This window comes from Magnolia sinica, chromosome 2 (assembly GCF_029962835.1).
Source record: "Magnolia sinica isolate HGM2019 chromosome 2, MsV1, whole genome shotgun sequence".
Lineage (NCBI taxonomy): Eukaryota > Viridiplantae > Streptophyta > Magnoliopsida > Magnoliales > Magnoliaceae > Magnolia > Magnolia sinica.
Window position 1 is genome coordinate 15,239,511 of NC_080574.1, and position 20,330 is coordinate 15,259,840.

General features: G+C 39.8%; 1 protein-coding gene across 1 annotated transcript; it reads right to left on the reverse strand.

The window, feature by feature from the left end:
• Positions 1-3,916: 3,916 nt before the first annotated feature.
• LOC131236349 (photosystem I chlorophyll a/b-binding protein 5, chloroplastic) lies at positions 3,917-14,776 on the reverse strand. Its single transcript, XM_058233478.1, has 6 exons — positions 14,520-14,776; positions 12,246-12,378; positions 5,147-5,259; positions 4,454-4,558; positions 4,265-4,353; positions 3,917-4,180 (listed from the first exon to the last, which is right to left on the reverse strand). Exons 1-6 carry the CDS (start codon positions 14,717-14,719, stop codon positions 4,044-4,046), a joined length of 777 nt encoding a protein of 258 aa, XP_058089461.1. The 5' UTR covers positions 14,720-14,776; the 3' UTR covers positions 3,917-4,043.
• Positions 14,777-20,330: the final 5,554 nt, after the last annotated feature.

Below are 20,330 nucleotides of genomic sequence, written 5' to 3' on the forward strand. Positions count from 1 at the left end.
GGGTTATCTCTAAGCTTGATACGGAGAAGGCCTTTAACTACATGGATTGCGATTTTCTGCATTGTTTGTTACAAAAATTGCGGTTTGGAGCAAGATGAAGTGGATGAAGATGTGTGAGCTTATTTCTCTAGTTGGTAAGTAGGTCACTTGATTGTGATTTTCTGCATTGTTTGTTACAAAAATTGGAGTTCGGAGCAAGATGAGGTGGATGAAGATGTGTGAGCTGATTTCTCTAATTGGTAAATAGGCCACTTAAGGGGTTCTTCTGGGGGCTAAAGGCTTGCATTGGGTGAATCCGTTCATCTCTGTTTCTCTGTGGTGACAGCTGAAGCACTTACCAAGATGTTGTACAAAGAGACGAGGAACTAATTGATAGTTTTTGGATGGGAAACTCCAACTTCCAAGCCTCCCACTAACAAATGCAAATAAAAATTATTTTTTGCAATGCGGACGACCAAAAGGAGGAGAATTTTAGATGTGCTTTTTTAGGTGCTGTCAGGGCAGAAGATAAATCTCAATAGTTGTTGGAGATCCACATGTGGCCACAGGATGTGCAAAGAATTGCAGGGAGATTTAGGTGCAAGGCAGGCAAGCTTCCAAGATTCTACCTTGGGCTTCATCTATGCACCGGCAAACTGCATAAACAGCTGTGGGATTTGGCAGCGGAGAGGAGAGAGGAAGCTTTCAGGTTGGAAAAGAAGGTATCTATAGCTAGAATTCACGCTGATTAACTTTGTGTAATTGAATATGTCTATTTATTTTCTCTCTCTTTCTAATGCAACCATGATTGGGGAGGCATTTATGGGATGTTGGGATCACTCAAGACTTGAAGTGACAACATATTGAGCAACACCTCTTCTGTCCAGCATTCACTGGCTCATTCACGACCTCAGCATGTCTTTAACCCGGACGGCCAAGCCCCAACGTTGACCAATTTGATATTAAACCCCATCTTCTTTAGACCACCAGCACCTCTTTCACCATAAGCCAAAATAGGACATCTTCACCACTATCTAAGAACTTTGTTTAGATCATGAGCCATTGAATGGGCAGTGTAAGCTAAACCATTGGCATGCCAAACGGATATCCTTTTTGCAAGAATGTTCTTATCGCACACAAGGCGTGTACCCAGAACTAAGTAGCCAATAACCTAAGCCATCAAACCACCTTGCTAACCAAATTAAAAGTTGTGGATGGGTTAAAAGCTATCACAGACATATATGACGATGATGCAGGCTTTTTCCACGTTGTGCATGATATTGATAGAGGACAACACAATGATTTTTTTTTTTTTTTTTTTTTTATTTGTGGCAAGATGGTTTACTCTTCAGTAGGACTGACCATGCTTTCCCTTGTGCTCATTGCGCGAAAAGATCTGCATAGAGTTGGATGGAAAACGCCATTTTGGTCAAGGAAAACCTTGGTACATGTCGAGAAGAGCTATTACTTGCTCCACATGTGATGCCATTGCACAGTATGTCGAGTGTTGCTACATATGTCAGGTATGAAAAGGGTCAGCAAGCTATGTTGGACTCTATGAAAAGGGTCAGCAAGCTACATATGAGATTTCACACTGCTCCTCACACCTGATACACCATGCAAGACTTCAATGTCGATTTTGTGCTGGGTATCTCTCATGCCCAATGACCAGCGCCAGTGGACTTGATTATGGTGGTTGCTGATCAGTTCTCAAAGATAGCCCATTTCATTCATCATACACAGCCAACCACTCTTTTAGGATGGTTGTCTTCACGGGGTTCCTCATAGCATCACGTCAGGCTGACCACATTTTTGGAGGTGCTCATGGAAGAAAATGGGCACCTGACTTTGTTTCAAGTGCCTACCACCCACAGACTGATGGGCAGATTGAGGAGGTAACTCACAACAAAGGAAACTTATCACTTACATGGTCTAGCAGGGCCAAGCCCAACCAGTGGGATTTGTCCTTATTGCAGCCCAAATTCACCATCAATCAATCTCGGAATTGGTCTGCCAGGCTTAGCCATCTGACATTTGTGATGTAGATCATCTCATACCATAAGCAGGGGCCACTTGCGTCAATGACAACAAATAAAATTCAAGGTCGAGTTTTCTCCAACTTGGGGAGAATGATGCAATCAAAATCCATGTTATGAACTGTTGGGATCGCTTCAACATGGGTCCCAGAAGTTACGAGTGAAGAAACATGGAGAGGTAGCATGAATTTGGGCTTCTGATTATCCCTCTACACAACAGCTTAATCAATCTTATCTTTTATTCCAATTCAAAATTCAGCTTTAATAATTAGCCAATGGAAGGTTGAAACTGGCTTGATTAGCTGTTTAAAATTATTTAGTTATTAAGTGCTTAGAAGAATTGCATTAGGATTACTTGGTTGAAGCTCTATGTAAAGGACTGGAGGAAGGTCCTCTTCAGCTTCTGAGAAATAAATTATGTAATCTTGGAGCTGAGAATTCTCCACCGCTGCAAGGTATTTGTTGCATTTTCCAAGTGCACCATGCCCTTGCTTCATGATTTGCATCATCATGTGAACTACCCGTTTTGCCAAAGCAACCACTGTCATTTCCACAATCAGAACGAGCCTCAGCTGCATGAGTTTCAGTGTCTGACGAGCATTTTACAAAGGTTGGACATAATCCAAAGGGATTTTATCTGGAAAGGCGCATAAGAAAGGCACAAGTTCCACCTTGTAAACTGGGGGGAGGCATGCACACAAAAAGAGTATGGAACGGTGGGGATAAAATCATTGGAAGTCCTGAATACCACGTTGTTAGATAAATGGTTCTGTAGGTCTGGAGTGGAGAGATAGTCTTTAGACAACAGTCATTTGCTGTATCTGAAATTCACAGGAGGGTGGTTCATTAACGAATTGCCTGATACACGGTGACAGCATGTAGAAAACGGTGTTTAGAGTTAAAAAGATTTTTGCAAAGGCGATTTCATGTAAAATCAGCAATTGCTCACACAATTCTGTGAGGATGTTTGGTGCAACATATAGCCCTTGCCATATTTATGTGCATTAATGTTATTAGGTAGTGCCTATGAGGTGTACATTCTGAAACTTTTCTTTTAGGTCTCAATGCATGGCTCAGTGGTAGATGCTCTGCACTTCAACACTGAAGTCCTGGGTTCTAGTGCTCATGTGGGGTCTGTGCATGGGTGGGTCAGTATTTATTACCAAAAAAAAAAGAAAAAAAAGAGCAGTGCCTATGTGAGAGAGCGAGAGCAGAGACTTTCTTAGTGAAATCATTTTATTCGTTAACATCAGCGATAGTTGGATGGAAAGAAGGGCTCTAAAACCCAAATCTGGCAATTACTCGAGCCCACCAAGGGTGATTGCTTTTTGCTGGCTTGTCAAAACCACGGCATGCTCAACATTGATCATTGGAGAAGGAATATGATAATTACAAACACTTGTATCGTCTCCAAAATGAATGGATCATTACCTTCTGCACTGGTTTTGCAGGGGCTGTTTCGGAAAGATTCTTTGATTTATTTGGGATGGCCTGGGTGATAGTGGGAATACCCAGGACATTGTTCAAGTGTGGAAAGGGGTTTGCAAGGGTAAGAGGAAGTATTTCGTGTCCCCTTATGTTGCAAACGGATCTATGGTCCATTTGGAATGAACACAACACTAGGATGTTCTGCAACAAGTCGCAATCATGTTCTAAGATGGTAAGATCATTATATAGGCCAGAGGTAGAGTGGTTAATTGGGTTGTGAGTGTAAAAGCTTTTGTACGGTGTAGCCCAAGAACAAGTTGAAGAAATTTCGGGAAGGGGCTCTCATTGTAATGGATTAGATGAACCCTAATCATCTAGTCCATTCCATTAGCCACGATGTTCTCTTGTAGTGCATTTTGTTTCTGATGAAGTTTTTGTTGTCAGTCAGAAGAAAAGGGATTCTGTGGAGGCAATTAAAAATAAAATGAACTAAGATGGAAAAAAATCATAAATACAACATTCCCTGTTGTTTAGAATAGGATGATACATTACATTTCAAATGTTATGGAGAAAATTAGGTTCTTTCGTTGTCTTCAGGAATCAAGAGCCAGCAAGGGTTTGAATCACAGTTCTATGCCACGGGTTGGAAAGGTGCACTATGAGGTTTTCAATAGGGCCAACGTGAGTCACATATGCTTGCACAAAGATTCCGAGCATGGCCACCATGGCTAGCCTTCCTGTAACAAAACACCCCATGTAAATGCAAAACGAGATGGATTTTTTTATCAGTGATATTATATCAACAGTGTCTGGGAACCAACCGTTCTTAATTTCTTTGAGTTTCCAATCATGGGCACGATTGACATCCTTCGCCAAACCAAGAGGATTGAGCAACGGCCCACCAGGATAGCTGTTGTTACAGGCCGTAAGTTTCCCGTGAGAGAGGTCCTTCAACTTTTGCAATTTAATGAGTGAGGGAGCATGATCATATTTCGTTGTAAGATAATTACCCAGGTTCTAATCCCTCTAGTGCAGCTTCCAGCCCAAAAAAGGTTCCTTCTTTGGCTTGGGATCCAGGATACAAGAAATCCATGTATCGTTTTGTTTCCACAAATCTGCAAAGAAATAGCAACAAAATCTATGGGTAAAACTGAAGATCATGGTTACTACTCTTTAGAATGAATAGATATGAAACTAAAGATTCCACTGAAATATTTTGAATCTCAAATTGCAAGATCACTGTACTCTGCGTCATTGGAACACGATTGTTGTAAGTGCGAGCCTCTGCCATGGCCAGTTCCAACTTCCAGAGCCCAGGTAAAAGAGGAAGGTTGAAGTCTAGTGGCCAGCTGATAGTAAAACTTTTGCTGACCTACCATTTAAATGATAAGACTTCTTGCTTTTTTATAGTTGAAACATTTTCAAACAGGCACTTTTCTCCTCTCACACCCGTATCTATTTCCGGTTCACTTCACACTAATTTTAAACAAAATTAAGAAGTTTCCCAGTATTTATAATGAGGAAGGGACCATCAAATTGCTGATGTGTTCCTTCCAAGTCCAACTTGAGCAACAAATTGCAACTCGGAGCCGAGGTCCTCAGTATGAATGAGAGGATTATTTGCAATTTAGGAGACCAATTATTGCAATTCAAATCGATAGTGCATCCACACACCCCTAATAGAAGTCCTACATAAACCTTACCCCATCAAAAGAAGTTGGACAATAAAAAGTGTCTCTGTGCTGGCAAAGTCGAATTTTAAAGCACCAGCTTCATACCAAACTGGAATGTTGCTGTTTCCAGTAACACGAAGTAACTGCAACCAGCAAGAAAAAGATTAAACCACAGGACTATGATGCAAAAGTAACAATGGGTGGGTTAGAAGATGATAGAGTATTAATAAAGCTGGTTCCAGTTTCCCTTGAAATCGAATGTTAGATGCATATGGTGGTCAAAGAAATAGATGTAACAAAAGAAACCCCAAATTGGTAAAAATAACTAAATATCGCTATCAAGCAAAGGTCAAGACACAGGCACGGTTGGCAAGCACCCCTTTGTTCTCTTTTCTGCATGTACTTGGAACCATGGAATAACAATCATAGTGGAATAATATGGATCCATATACAAGGAATTGACTGATGGACAGATTGAAATAAAAATTATAGTGAAATAATGCCGATCCATATATGAGTAATTGACTGACGAACGGATTGAAAGTTAGCAAATTATCATTACTGGTCAGTGGATTAAAAGAACCCAACACAGATACTGTTACACAATGTTGATATTTTGTGAAAGTATATAGACAAACACAGCATTGTAACACATGACCGAACTGTATTTCATCTTATATTTCACAGCTCACAAAAGTTAAAATTATGACATGGATTTGAAGTTCCCTACCAAATTTTAGTCAAAGATGTTTTTGAAGAATCATTGTGTGCCTGAGGTACAAAAGCACAAATTTCCTACAAGAATTAAGACCTTAATTCATTGGTAATGTTGCCTTCTGCAAAGAACTTCAATAATTTAATCCTAGTATAGCTTCGCCAAATATGGAATAACTGCATTTGTGGTACCAGCATGTCTAAGGAAAAACTAGACCACATGAAAAGGTCTAAGCAATAGTTGCGTGTTAACCAAAGGTGCCAGGGAATCAATAAATCTATAGCATTGTGTCTGCTGACTAAAAGATGGACAAACAATCAGAGACTGGTAGATTGCATCATTGGCGAGCAAGCTTATGCAATCCCTAATTTAGCTTTGCCACTGTTGAGCAATTGATCAAGAAACAGTTATATAGCCTATCAAAGGTCTACGTATCCTAAACAGATGTAATCACACACAAGCATGCTTTCTAGTGAATGAACTGGAATCCACACACACAGAGGGATGGACAACAAAGCCTAACAGCTCTCTCCCACAGATATGTTGATTCATCATCATCATTACCATCTAAGCCCTATCTCAACTAATTGGGGTCAGCTACATGAATCCTTTTCTGCCATTCCACTCTATCAAGGGCCCTAACTTCAACTAGACTAGAAGTCATCAAGTCTTTTCTTACTACCTCCACCCACGTTGTTTTGGGCCTTGCCCTTGCCCTTTTAGAGCCTTCAACTTGAATTGACTCACTCCTAACTGGCGCAATTCTTGGTCTTTGTCGCATATAACCAATCCATCTAAGTCAACTTTCCCTCATCTCGTTACCTATTGGCGCTACTCCTAAATTCCCTTGAATGCATTCATTTTTAATTCTATCCTTCCTTGACTTGCAACTCATCCATTACAGCATCCTCATTTCAGCTACACTCATCTTATGGACATGTTCCTTAATTGCCCCAACATTCTACCCCACAAAGCATGGTTAGTCTTATAGTCATCCTACAAAATTTCCCTTTTAGTTTGAGTGTTACATGACGATCACATAAAACTCCAAAGGCACATCTCCATTTTTTCCACCCTGCTTAAATTCTATGGGCATCATCCTTCTCAATCTCTCCACTCTCATGAATTATCGACCCAAGATATTGAAAGCGGTCAAGTTGGGAAACTTCTTGGTTAGTAATCTTTACTAATTCCTTGTTCCCACTTCTATTATTACTAAACTTGCACTCCATATACTCTGTTTACGTTCGACTAATTTTAAATCATTTAGATTCTGAAGCAACTCTCCATAAATCTAGCTCTGTTTTTACACCCTCCCTTTTCTTGTCAAGCAAAACTATGTCATTAGCAAACAGCATACACTATGGCATCTCTTTCTAAAAATGTCTTATTAACTCGTCCATAACCATTGCGAAAAGGTAGGGCTCAATGCCAACCCCTGGTGCCAGCCTACAACAATTGGGAACTCACTTGTATCTCCACTAGTGGTCCTCACATTTATTATTGCTCCCTTATACATATCCTTAACCATGTCAAGATAGCCTCTTGAAACTCCTCTCTGCCAACACCCACCAAATTAACTCTCTAGGGACCCTATGGTAAGCTTTCTCTAAGTCAACAAAGACCATGTGGAGATCCTTCTTCCTCTCTTTGTATTTCACTGTCAATTTTCTCTTTCTTATAGTTAGGGAAGCTTTATCAAGAATGTTACATAAGGGCCAAGAAGAGGGTATTCTTCTCGGGATTAATATGCCAGGCATGTCTTCTCCGGTCTCCCATATCCAATCCGCGGACGATACTCCAATTTTTTCTGAAGCATCTCAAGCAAAGATAGAAAATTTATGCACCACTATTCGTTGCTTTGAGATAGTTTTCTGGCTGAGAGTGAATCTGGGCAAATCTAAGATGTTCGGTGTGAATATGGTTGAGGAAGAAATTATGAACTTTGCTAAGCGCTTCGGCTGTCCCTCGGCTTCTTTCCCTACAACGTTTGTAGGTCTCCCCTTGTGTTTAGGATCTCCCCCAAAGGAACTATGGAACAAGATAATAGTCAGGTTTGAGAAGTACCTCGCAAGATGGAAACGTCGATATCTATCCTTGGGAGGGCGGCTTACGCTAATTAAGGCGGCCCTCTCTAATTTGTCTTTATTCTTTATGTCCTTATATACTTGTCCGCCTGCGGTGATGGTAGAAATCGAAAAGTTAAGACAGGACTTCTTATGGTTTGGTAGTGAGGAAAAGAAGAAATTTCATCTTGTTAAACGGAAAGAGGTTTGCAAGCAATATCAAGAAGGCGGAGCAGGGGTAAAAGATCTAAAAAACATGAACAGGGCTTTCTTGGGTAAATGGATTTGGAGACTAGGATCAGAAGGAAAAAGTCTCTGGAATATCTTAGTCAAAGGTAAATATGGTTCGTCAGAAGATGGTTGGTGGACTAGAGATTCTTCTCTCTATAGGGCTTCTCATCTATGGAGGGGCATTATTCATATGAAAAGGGAAGTCCTAAAAGGCATTGGTTACGAGCTCGGTCAGGGAGACAAAATTCGGTTTTGGGAAGATTTATGGGTGGGGGAGGTCCCCATGAAAATGGGCTTTCCGAACATCTTCCTTCTAGCCTCTAACAAAGCTGCTGTAGTTGCTGATTGCTATGAGATCATTGCTGGAAAGATAGTCTGGAAGGTGGAGTGTAGAAGACTCCTCCAAGATTGGCAGATTAGTGAATATGTGGAGCTGCTTCTTCTTATCCAAAGATCCATGCCAAATCCTTCAAGCACTGACAATCTTTCTTAGAGATTGGATAAATTCAGCAATTTCTCAGTCAAGTTGCTACACAGTCTGATCCACAACAAGCCAGTCTTTAAGGAAGATCTAAAGCTAAGCTTAGTTTGGAAAGATCATCTTCTCATCCATTATCCCTTCATTGGAAAGATATGGTCAGATTTTTTCTCTTGCTTCAATCTTAGTTGGTGAATTCCTGGCTCGGTAGATTCTCTATTCACAGCATGGCATGGGGTTTGTTTTCGAAAGAGTACTTCACGAATCTGGATAATGGAAATTCTGGCAATTTGGTGGGCTGCCCGGGAAGAAAGAAATGGTTGATGTTTCAGGGATCCTTCGAATTCTGCAGAGATAATAGCATCTAAGGCTAAGTGCTTTCTCTCAGAATGGGCTGTTAATATAGCATCTTTAAAGGATTTTGATTTTCGTTTTCTAGGAGGTTAGCTGGGCTTGCCGTCTCAGCAGGCTCCTCCTCCCCTTTTGTATTTTGCTTTCTCTTATCTATATACAATTTGTTATATCTCCAAAAAATAAAAAAAAAAAAAGAAGAAAACTATCAATTGTCTAGTTAAGAAAATAGCTTCAATGGTGGACCTCCTTGGCACAAGGTGTCCCGTATCCATTACGATACAGCCGTAACAGCCGTTTCGTAATGGTAACGGTCATAACCGTTACGCGTTATGGGGTCGAAATGGCGGTAACGGCCGTTACAGAAAAAACAGCCCCGTAACAGTCCAGGAACAACGTTTTTCAAAAAATAAAAAATGGCCGTAACGGCCGATACAGGGGCTGTAACAGCCGTTACGGCCCGTATCATAACAGTAACGGTGGTGGCCGTTACGGCCACCGTTACCATTACGGAATACCTTGCCTTGGCATGATACCAAACTGAATTGTTGATGCATTGGTCTCGGCTCAATCACTCATTCCTAAAGTTGTATGGCTCGTAAGTTTAATCCTTCAATAGTTAGTGAAGCTTTGTATGTCACCTTTATGCTTATAAATAGGTACCACGTTACTTGTCCTCCATTCGTCTTGCATTTTCTTCAGTCTTACAATCTTGTTGAACAATTTTGTCAACGAAAATAACCTAGTATCTCCCATACACTTCCAAACCTCTGTTGGTATACCATCTGGTCCACAGGCCTTTCCTGTTTCATCTTTTTCAAAGTTTCTTTTGCTTTAGATATCCTAATCCCGGGAAAGTATCTATGGACTCCAGCGTCATTTGAGTTTATAGTTCCTTCTATCTCTATGTTTTTAGAGTGATTGTGTTTTAACAAGTTCTGAAAATAACTTGTCCACGTTTCATTGATCTCATTGTCCATAATTAGTACCATCTGGTCATTGCTGTTAATGCATCTAGCATAATCTAGGTCCTTACTCTTCCTCTCTCTTATTTTTGCATGTTTGAAGACATCTTCTCACTTTCTCTTGTCCTCGATCTATCGTAAGATCATCATAAGTGTTAAGTTTATCCTTACACTTTGTTAGCAATCTTTTTGGCATTTTTTCGTTGTTCAAGATTTTCATTGTTTCTAGTCCCTTGCCGGGCATTAAAATATGCACGTTTCTCGCTACTAGATTGTTGTACATCATCATTCCACCACCAAGCTCCCTCATATGATTGACTTTTCTCTCTAGATACTCCTAAAACATCTTTTGTGATTTTTTTAATGCACCCAACCATCTCATTCCACATAACATTTCTTCTTCATCAAATTCCACCTTCCTTCTTCCATCAATTTATTACTAAATAATATTGTTTTCTCTCCTTATAAATTCCATAGTATTTGGATACCTATTAATTCCATTCCCTTCCCTCAATCTCTTAATTTAAACATCAATAACCATTAAGCTATGTTGCATGATCAAACTCTCTCCAGGTATCACCTTTTAGTCCTTATGCATTGATCGTCCTGTCTTCCTCAGTAGAAAAAATATATTTGGCTTGTATATGATCTACATTTGAAGTTATTAAATGTTCATCTCTCTTTTTAAAGTATGTGTTTGTTAGAGCTAGATTGTATGCCATAGCAAAATCAAGGATAACTTCTCCCATCACATTTCTTCTCTCAAAACCATATCCTTCATGTACCCTATCATATTCTCTTCTTTCTTTTCCAACATAACCATTTAAGTCTTCTCTTACAAATATCCTCTCCCTGTTTGAAATTTCTTGCATTAGTCCATCTATATCTTCCCAAAATTGTTTTTTTATTCTATCCTCTAACCCCACCTGTAGACTGTTGCACATATGCACTAATAACATTGATTATGTCCTCTCCTAACACAAGTTTTATTAATAAAGTACTATCACTTACTCTCTTAACATCTACAAATTTATCCTTTAAATCTTTATTTACCACTATCCTACCCCATTTCTATTATTGTCCTTTCCTATATACCAAAGCTTATATCCATCGATCTTTTCTAATTTTGGCCCATTTCCACTTGGTCTCTTGAACACAAGCTATGTTAACACTCATTTGTTTCACCGTATCTCCTAACTCCATGCTCATACCTATCAATGTTCATATATTCTAGTGCAAGACGAATCTTATTTTCTAGGACTAGCTTCTTTACTAGCACGCATTCAAATTGATGCAGGAAACCATGCCTATTTCTTACAGCAACTAAGCATTGTTGTGGTGAGTCGCTTACGGGAGATGCCCTAGCCAACCCTTGCCTATTTCTCACTGTAACCAGGTTCCAATGCAACAGATGGATTATTGGGAAAACCCTAGCATGAGTTTGGAATGTCATTTTGTTCAAATTGAAAGTTTTGGCATAAGTTTGACGCCGACTGCCAACCTAACGCAACCCTCCTTTATCCGGGCTCGGGACTGGCTGTGAAAGCATAAAACTCCCTCATGCGCAATCTAATAGACCAGTACATAGGTTGATTACAATCAAGTGTTATCTAATAGTCTATTACATGGGTTGATTACAATCAACAAGCTATTGGGGCCATAAACTTAATTATGCGAGCTAACACGAATAGCAAATGCCCAGAAAGTAAAATTGATAATTCTTCTTGCTCTCCTCCGTTTCATTCCAACACGAACACAAACCCCATTTATTCTATATGGAAAACAAAGATCTGTCCCAACGACATTGTACAAATACATTTGAAATATTCTGCATTTTCAGATGCAAACCAACGTATGCCACTATGGCAGCCTCGCTATCTGACTGATGCTTTGAGTGTGTCACTTTGCTAGCAATTCCATATACTTTTTTTTAAGGGTGCTAGCAATTCCATATACATATTTTCTTTTCCTTGGAAGGTGGTCTGTATAGCTTTTTTGAACAGTATAGTATTCAGTTGGTGTATCTTGCTTTGAATGTAAAGCGGAAACCCACCCATTAAACATATTGGTATCAGTGGTCCTGTGAAGTTTCCTACTTTAAATGATAGCCTATCAGACAAAACAGATATATGGAGTATCCTACTATACCTTTCCATAAGCAGTTTACGCCAGAGTCTATATCATGACTTCTAAGCACAGGAAAAACCCAAATTTTGCCTGAATTCAGTACATGAAAACAAGAAAAAGAAAATGACAAGGCATTATCACATTCAATGAAATTCATATCTGATGCCTGCCAACAAGACCAAGCTAAGGCACTTACATCTGTTACAAGAATTCCTGCTACTCCTGCCATTGCAAAACGGCAATGCACTAGCTCTGCCTGCACATACCATTTTAAACTTTTGGGATCTTCCCCAAGCCCCAGAGGATCGAACCCAAAATCTCCAACGAGACTACATCAGATAACCTCTGTTAGCCAACAGTGTGCATCTAACTACTAGAAATATGTGAAGTGATGCTTCCTCCAGTAATTAAGAAGATTATGTAGAAAGCCCATGCTGCCTTAAATCATGAAGGGTGCGTTGGGGTTGCACCAAATATCATGATATTTGGTGCAACCAAACACACCATAAATGAAAACTTGTTGCGCAAAAGGAAGTATATGGTTCCAGGTTCATGGGCAATGCTAAGGCAGTGTATGGATGCATGGGCAAAGAGAATCATGAACATGTAGTTTAATCAAGAGGATATGACTAAATTATCCATGAATCCTACTATTCAAAGCGAAGTAGCCCTAAAATTGAAGTTACTTCTCTTTCAAGTTCAACTTCAAGGAAACATAATTGCAATTTGGAGCCTAGACTGCCAATATCAATACAGAGGGAGGCAAAAACCGTTTGATTATTTCCATTTTACTAGAATTATAATTGCAATTCAATTTGGTAGAGCATACAAACACGGAATTGCAATAGATGAATTCAATAAAGAGGAAATCGCTGGGCATGGCACCATTTTTAATTCACAATGATTACCAAACCTCTGATTACCATTTTAAGATTGGAAATGTGTTAGAAATCCAATACACAACGGAGGATACAAGAAAAACGATCAGATCTATCGGGTTCAAGGCTCGACTTGAATAGTCGATTTCTCAAGATAGATTTGCTGCCCTTTTTTTGGAAATTCCAGCAAGTGCAAACGAAGGAAATCTGCAAATTGTCTTCAGGATACAATGAACTCTCAATCCAATTTTCAACACGAAAATTTGCACATTTAAGTGTTAAACAGATCTCTAGTTTTGACACCGATATGCCTTAAGACGTTCAGAAAAAACTCAGTAAGAGATTAGATCGAGAGTAATTGCACAGAAGATGATATAATGTTAAGAATTAAGAGTCTATACTTCTGCATTATAGTATCCAGGATTTATATCAACTGAAAGGTTATGGATTTCTTCCTGAAGAGGTGCTAAAGAGCCTCTTCAAGAAATTCATACCCATTCACAGCAAATAATTGCCTTTCCATGAAAGGACATGACTCTATGTCATATGGCAGTTATTTCTGTACCCATTCAGACAGGAGCAGTTATCCAACAAGAAAAACTGAATCCACATAAGCAACACATGGCATAAGTGCCACATGTACAATCATGTCACAATTACTCTTAATCAACAAAGGTCATAAAATCATCAGGATAAACCCTCGTTCAATTCCAATTGTACTATGGCCAAAAAAGTTTGAACCATGTGCCAAAAAGACTATCTTTTTGCTCCTTGCGACGATGCGAAGTGCTAAGTGAGCCTAATAAAGCGCCCAAGCAGCCCTACAGCCCACGCCACGTGCGCGGACGGTGCTTCATACCGTCCTCGAGGAGATTTGAACCCTGGTTGCTTAAGCAAAAACCCCTTCTCTTACCAACTGGCTATACACACTATTTATGGAAAGTTTAAATAATTAATATATTTATTTGTTTTGTAAAAATAACTTTTATTTTTGAAATTTATTTTTTATTCTTAAAAACACAACAAAATGTTCGTAAGAGGTCATTTGGATGGTGGTAAATGGGGCAAGTAGTAAATCATTTACTACTTGTAAATGATTTACTAGCAAAGCCCCCTTCTCATTTATGAGCAATTAGGTGAGTTTTCATTTACTAGTAAATGAGGAGATGGCAATGGCTCTTTTTTTTTTTTTTTTGAATGAAAGCCTATAAAGCAGATTTCATTTACCATTTACAGGCTATCCAAGATTTACTAGTAAATCATTTACAACTTAAAGCCAAAAAGACAGGCTGTAAATTATTTACAGCCTTTAAGTGATTTACTTGTAAATCATTTACAACGTAAACCATTTACCACCATCCAAACGACCCCTAATGGTAACTTGAGAGCTAGCACACATTGTCATTTTCTCCTCATCACCTTGAGCCGCGTCAATTCATTTCGATTGAGCATCCAAACGCACAAAACCATTGAACGGTGTTGCCGCAATGATCTTTCAAATGACAATGAAGCAAGCTTTCCAGAACTAAGGCATGGAGAGAGAGAGAGAGAGAGAGAGAGAGAGAGAGAGAGAGAGAGAGAGAGAGAGAGACCTTCCGTCGAGGTGAGGGGGTGGGTCGAGCCCGGGAAGCCACGTGGCACGTTGGGCTCCGGCCAGGGTTCGAGAGGAACGACGAGCGGTTGGTGCTGCGGGTTTGAAGGCTAGGTGCTTGTTGTTATTACCTAATGAAGAAGGGAATGGTGAGGGGAGAGGATGAGGCAGAAGAAGAAGGCTTCGCATTGCAACGGCCATCTGTAGCTAACAACCATGCAATTCCGGACCGGTATCTACTTCTATTGTTATCCTGTTGAGTAATACCCCGCGCGGAAATGTTGGGTCCTGATGCTTCACCACGTTATGGATAGTGAACCCCATCCGTACCAGTGGACTATCATCTGGTGACCCCCCCCCCCCCCTTTTTTTTTTTTTGTTTTTTGTTTACGGTCATTGCTGATGGTACGGTGATCGAAGGGTTCCGATCTTCCATTTTTTATGGTTTTTGAGAAATCCACCGTCCGGATAACAGAACACAGGTCCCACATGCACGATGCAACTGCTGTGAGTTGTCGAACCCATAAGGAGTGAGGACAGTCCAATGGACGTGGATTGCCTGCTAACGCCGCCAGTAGCGAGGCAGCTACTGGTCGGTGATCGAACAGTGGTGATCGAACGCCCGCCATTAAAAACTTCCTAAGGCCCGCTGTGATGTTTATTTTCCATCTAACCTGCTGATAAGGTAACATTGACCTGGATGGATGAAAGGAAAACTCCTGTGTCCCCCAAGAAGTTTTTAATGGTGGGCGTTCAATCACCACCTTTTCCTTTGGTGTGGTCCACCTAAGATTTGGATCCGGTTCGATTTTAGGTGGACTAAAATGAGCTGTGTAAATGCATGGCCCACATGGATAAAACATATCCTTCGTAATGAGGGCCATGGAAGCAGATTGGGTGATTTACCACACGCCACCGTCCAGGCTCGTGTTCGCATGTGTCGAGTTGTACGAACCGTTCAAGGGAGGTCAAAGTTACATGACCGACAATGATATATTTATTATATTCACACCGATCATCCCTTCCGCGATGGAAGCGAATTGGCTGGTGGACCACACACCAGCTATATAGCTGCTGTAGGTACGTGTCGTGGGTAGACGAGCACTAACGCTCCTCGGGCTCTCAGTTGTACGAACGGTTCAAAGGAGATCAAAGTTACATGGCCCACTGTGATGTATTTATTATATTTACACCATTCATCTATTTTTAGAGATGATTTTAGAGCATTATCTAAAAACCAAATCATATCCAAAGATGATATCGACCACACCATAAATAGCAGCGGGAGGTAATGGTTTTCAGTTAAATAATTTGTAGGGCCCACCATAACATTTATTTTCAATCCAATCTATTCATGAGGCCACAAAGACATAACTGAAGACGAAAAATAAATTTCGTATCGTTTCAAAACTTCTTTGACCAAAAAAGATTTTAATGGTAGATGTTCAATCTCCAGCCTTTTTTTTTTTGCTGCAGTATGGTCAACTTGACAGTTAGATCTGTATTTTTTTTCATCTCAAGCCTTAAAGGGAGGCCGCCAAATTGATGGACAGCTCGGATATAACACGTATCCTGTGATCAGACCACAAAACTTGCTGGCGTCAATACACCAGCTATAGTGTGAGGTACGCCCGCCAATAGGCTCAAAAATTATTCGTATCCACCACCTTAAGTTGATTACACTACACATATCAATGTGGACAGTCGTTTTCACCGTCAAAACACTCGTTGGCCATTATCATATTTATTTTCCATCCAAATTTTTTTATAATGTCACACAGACTTAGAAGAGGAGCAAAAACAAATATCAAATTGATCCAAAACTTCCGTAAATCCAAGAGGGTTTGAATAGTAGAAGTTCAATCTCTTACTGCTTATTTGCAGTGTGATCCATTTGATCTTTGGATCTGTCCTATTTTTAGTTTCAAGACTCACGAGGAGCTTGCCAAATTCATGGACACTTTAGATATAATATATACCTCGTGATGGGACCCATCGAACTTGGTGACATCAACACATCAGCCAGGACGGTGTGTGTGTGGTACACCAGCCAATCCGCTTCCCCTGTAAAGCCTCAATCGGCGATCCGCTACTCCCCTGCCACCTGTCAATGGCCAGTGGTCGGTGCTCTGTGGGGCCCACCATGATGTATGTGTTTCATCCATGCCGTCCATCTATTTTTCTAGATCATTTCATATGATGCAAAATAAATGAAGTATATCCCAATATCAAGTGGACCACATTACTGGAAACAGTGTTAAATGTACAATGACCATTAAAAAATTTTTGGAGGCCATGAAAGTATCGGATCAAGCTGATATTTATTTTTTCCCTTCATCTGGCTCTTCATGACCTAATCAAGAGACTGGATGTCAAATAAACAGTACAGTGGGCCTTGGGAGGATTTAAATGATGGATATCCAATCACTATTGTTTTCTTGTGGTGTGGCCCACCTAAGATTTATATCCCTATCAAATTTTTTGTATAAAGCCATAAATTGATCTGTAAAAATAGATGAACGGAATACATCAGCCAGGACGGTGTGTGTGTGGTACACCAGCCAATCCGCTTCCCCTGTAAAGCCTCAATCGGCGATCCGCGTCCCAGTCCAATGTCCAATCACGGTGGTACCGCCACTATCCCCACGGCAGGTGAACATTCACCGGGTAACCTGAACTGTTGATATGGTGGGGCACCATGTGGACTCCTGGCAATGGGACAACCGTTCCACTTTGATCGGTCATGTGCGCCTACGTAAACGGATTCTGGAGCATTCATATAGAGACCCACCAAATCAACACTCCTGATCACTATGCAGGTACCACATGTTCAATAAGGACTAATCTCCACCACAAAAATGACAATGGCTTGCCATGGGTCCCCACATACGTTGGAAGCACATCCTACCAACGAGCGGGGTTCACAATGGATGACTTCAAAGTTCGAACAAGAATTTAACTGTCCAATTCAATGTGCCTAATCAGAACCAATTGAAGTCTTAGGATCATTTCATCATAGATGAATTTTAACCTACTACACCTGATTGTAGCCGCGTGACTTTCATGAGTAGACTGACGCCAGTGAAGACGACATCCATCCTGTCCATCAAGTGCACTATCATGCATTTGGACCAAGTCCAAAATCACACTTCATATCTTATGAAGGGTACAACCTATGGAACAATTGAGATGTGAAGTCCCATTATATTAAAATCACCCAAAATGCAAGTGGGATTCATCTTGATTTATAGTTGTCATTCAATCTATTCAATTTAATGCATAGATTAGGATGAAGGAGTATCCTGAAAATTAGAATGTTACGAGATTTGTTTGGGCCACACCATATGAATTTAGAGGTTTTAGGCATGATTTTACATTATTTTATGTGGCTTGGACCATCTAAGTCTTAAATTGGACTGATTTTAAGATCCAAATGTAGCTGTATATATCATGAAAGTGGCGGATTTACACAAATTTGTCCACGATAGTGCTCAATTAGCACAAGTCAATCCCTGAGTACCTACCTTAGTCAAGTCAGCACAGTCTTGTAGAACTAAGCCTTAGGTCCCATGAGGGCCAACCACAGGCCTCAATCACAGGCATAGTCTAACCGTCAAGTGGGAAAAAAGAATGGACAACTTAAAGGCACTCTTGAGCTTTCTCACTCAATTGTATTAATTTAAATCAACTCTTACATATGTGGTAATGTTTCCATAATCTGCATGATGAGACTTCTGTGGATTGTCGTATTTGCCCAAAAAATATATATTTAAAATTGGATCATTTCAAGCCTCTAACTTTTTCTTGCTTTGTTGGGCAAGTACAATGCCTTTTTTGCCCTAACAGGGTTAGGGCTGGCCAGGCTACCGTTAAATTAAAAGGATTAAAAAAGAGAGATTTGAAAATTCTAAGAAAATTGATTTTCTACTTTTGTTAATTAATTTGTTTTAATTAAATTTAGTTTTGTCCCACATTAAAAAGTTTCAAAGAAAACTAAGTTTTTATATTAAAATCCTTTATTAATCATTTGTATTGGAAAACAATAGCATGTCATGGGAGTAACCTTGGATGTGCACCCACAATCGTAGTGTAATGTGTATTTAATTGATCACTTTTGATATTCTTAGCATATAGTTTATACTCATGCGTACTTATTGTAAACACTGAAAATTAGCACCCACGCTGATTTATATGTTTTGATTTGGTGGTGGGAGTGCTTAGGCTAATTTGTGAATGGAGTCGCCACCAGCCGAACAATTTTAGAATCCCGCGGTCAGCTAGAATCGCGGAATATGTAAGGTTAGATAAATCCGAAGACTCTCATACCTTAGATTGACTCCTGGTCTACGATCCGGGATTCCGGGTAAGTGATCTCAGTTACAAAGAGGGAAGGGGTTAGGTACCCTCTCTTCTCGTACAAATGTACGGTCTCTACTTAGTGTGGTAAAACAATCTCAATAGATGATGGATGCTGTGGTCGAGATGGGACTAGGCACACACGCGGATTTCTAATGTAGCAAGATTTGAGGTTTTGAAGTTTAGGTCATGGTTTTGGGTTAGTGTTAGGTTTAAACTGGAATTAGGTTTAGGATATGATTATGGTTCCCGGATTGTCTTAGTCTTCTCAAGATGTTAGCCTGAGTATGGTGTCCACACTTATACACTGGTGCTATTGTATCTCAGGAGTAGACTTGCAGGTGACATTACTGTACTTCAATTATCTAAATTCATCTTTTATTATTTTTAATTTATTAATTTTGAATTTTATGCTATATCTCTGTATTTTAAAACTAGAGCTATAACTTTAAATGTAATACTTCTATTAAATGAGTTACGCATAATTATAAGTTTTGATTTGATCATTGAATTATTCAGATTAAGTAATTCGATGATTCCCACCATCATTATGATCATTATAAATAAGTTTGGAGTGGAATGCTTAATCATGATTCATATACATGATTATTCAGGTAGATATTGAAATTTGTAGTATGGAGACTTCAAATAAAAAAGTGTGATAGATAACCTTTTCCAAATATTTATTTATTTTTTAACTATTGGTATTAGTACTTTTACCTATATGGATAGAAAACTGTAATCTCATTTATAAAATTTCAAAAGAATATAAGCTATAAAAAATCAACCACATCTCTCAATTGTAAGCACTTAAAAATTCAATTTATGATTTTCAATAGTGATACATACACTATCCATTTATTCTCCACCAGTTGAGTTTATAATAAGAAGCAGAGTAGAACCCCTAAGCTAGCCTGGCCCATTCCCAACCCCATGCACGGGGTCGACGTCAAGCACGAGCTTTTCCAGTATTTTCTCTCCACATCCTTGAATAAAAGGACAAAACCTCGCACATGTGGGTCAAGCTCACTTTCAGGTCAGGTTGCTGCTGCTTCGTTTGGATTTGAACATTCCCTCTTCACAGAGAAGACCTATCGGGTCCCTCGCGCTGGCGCTAGGTACCACAAAGGTTACTTTGATTACATGGCATGACCCACCTGAGTCTTAGGATACTGTGATCTTTGAGAAATTCTTTCGCCTGATGAGGCACATCATGTGAATGAATGAGATTAAATGGCATATGGACACCGCGGTGGTCCTACACAAAACTAATGGTGGCCACTTCATCCCAATTTTTTCCCGTGGTGTGGTCTACTTTAATTTTAGATGATCATGATTTTCAGCTTCAATAGTTAAAAGAAGTTAGTATACCTGATGGACGGGGTAGATCTCATGAAAAGTAGACTTAGCTCTCGGTTTGCAAAAGAAACACCGGCAGGCACTTCGCGCGAGTTAC

Coding starts and splice junctions, on each gene's coding strand:
- LOC131236349 (XM_058233478.1), bottom strand. CDS start 14,719: ATGGCCGTTGCAATGCGAAGCCTTCTTCTTCTGCCTCATCCTCTCCCC. Junction 4,559..5,146: donor GTCCAACTTCTTTTGATGGG/GTAAGGTTTATG, acceptor ATTTCTTTGCAG/ATTTGTGGAAACAAAACGAT. Junction 4,354..4,453: donor CTAGAGGGATTAGAACCTGG/GTAATTATCTTA, acceptor CTGTAACAACAG/CTATCCTGGTGGGCCGTTGC.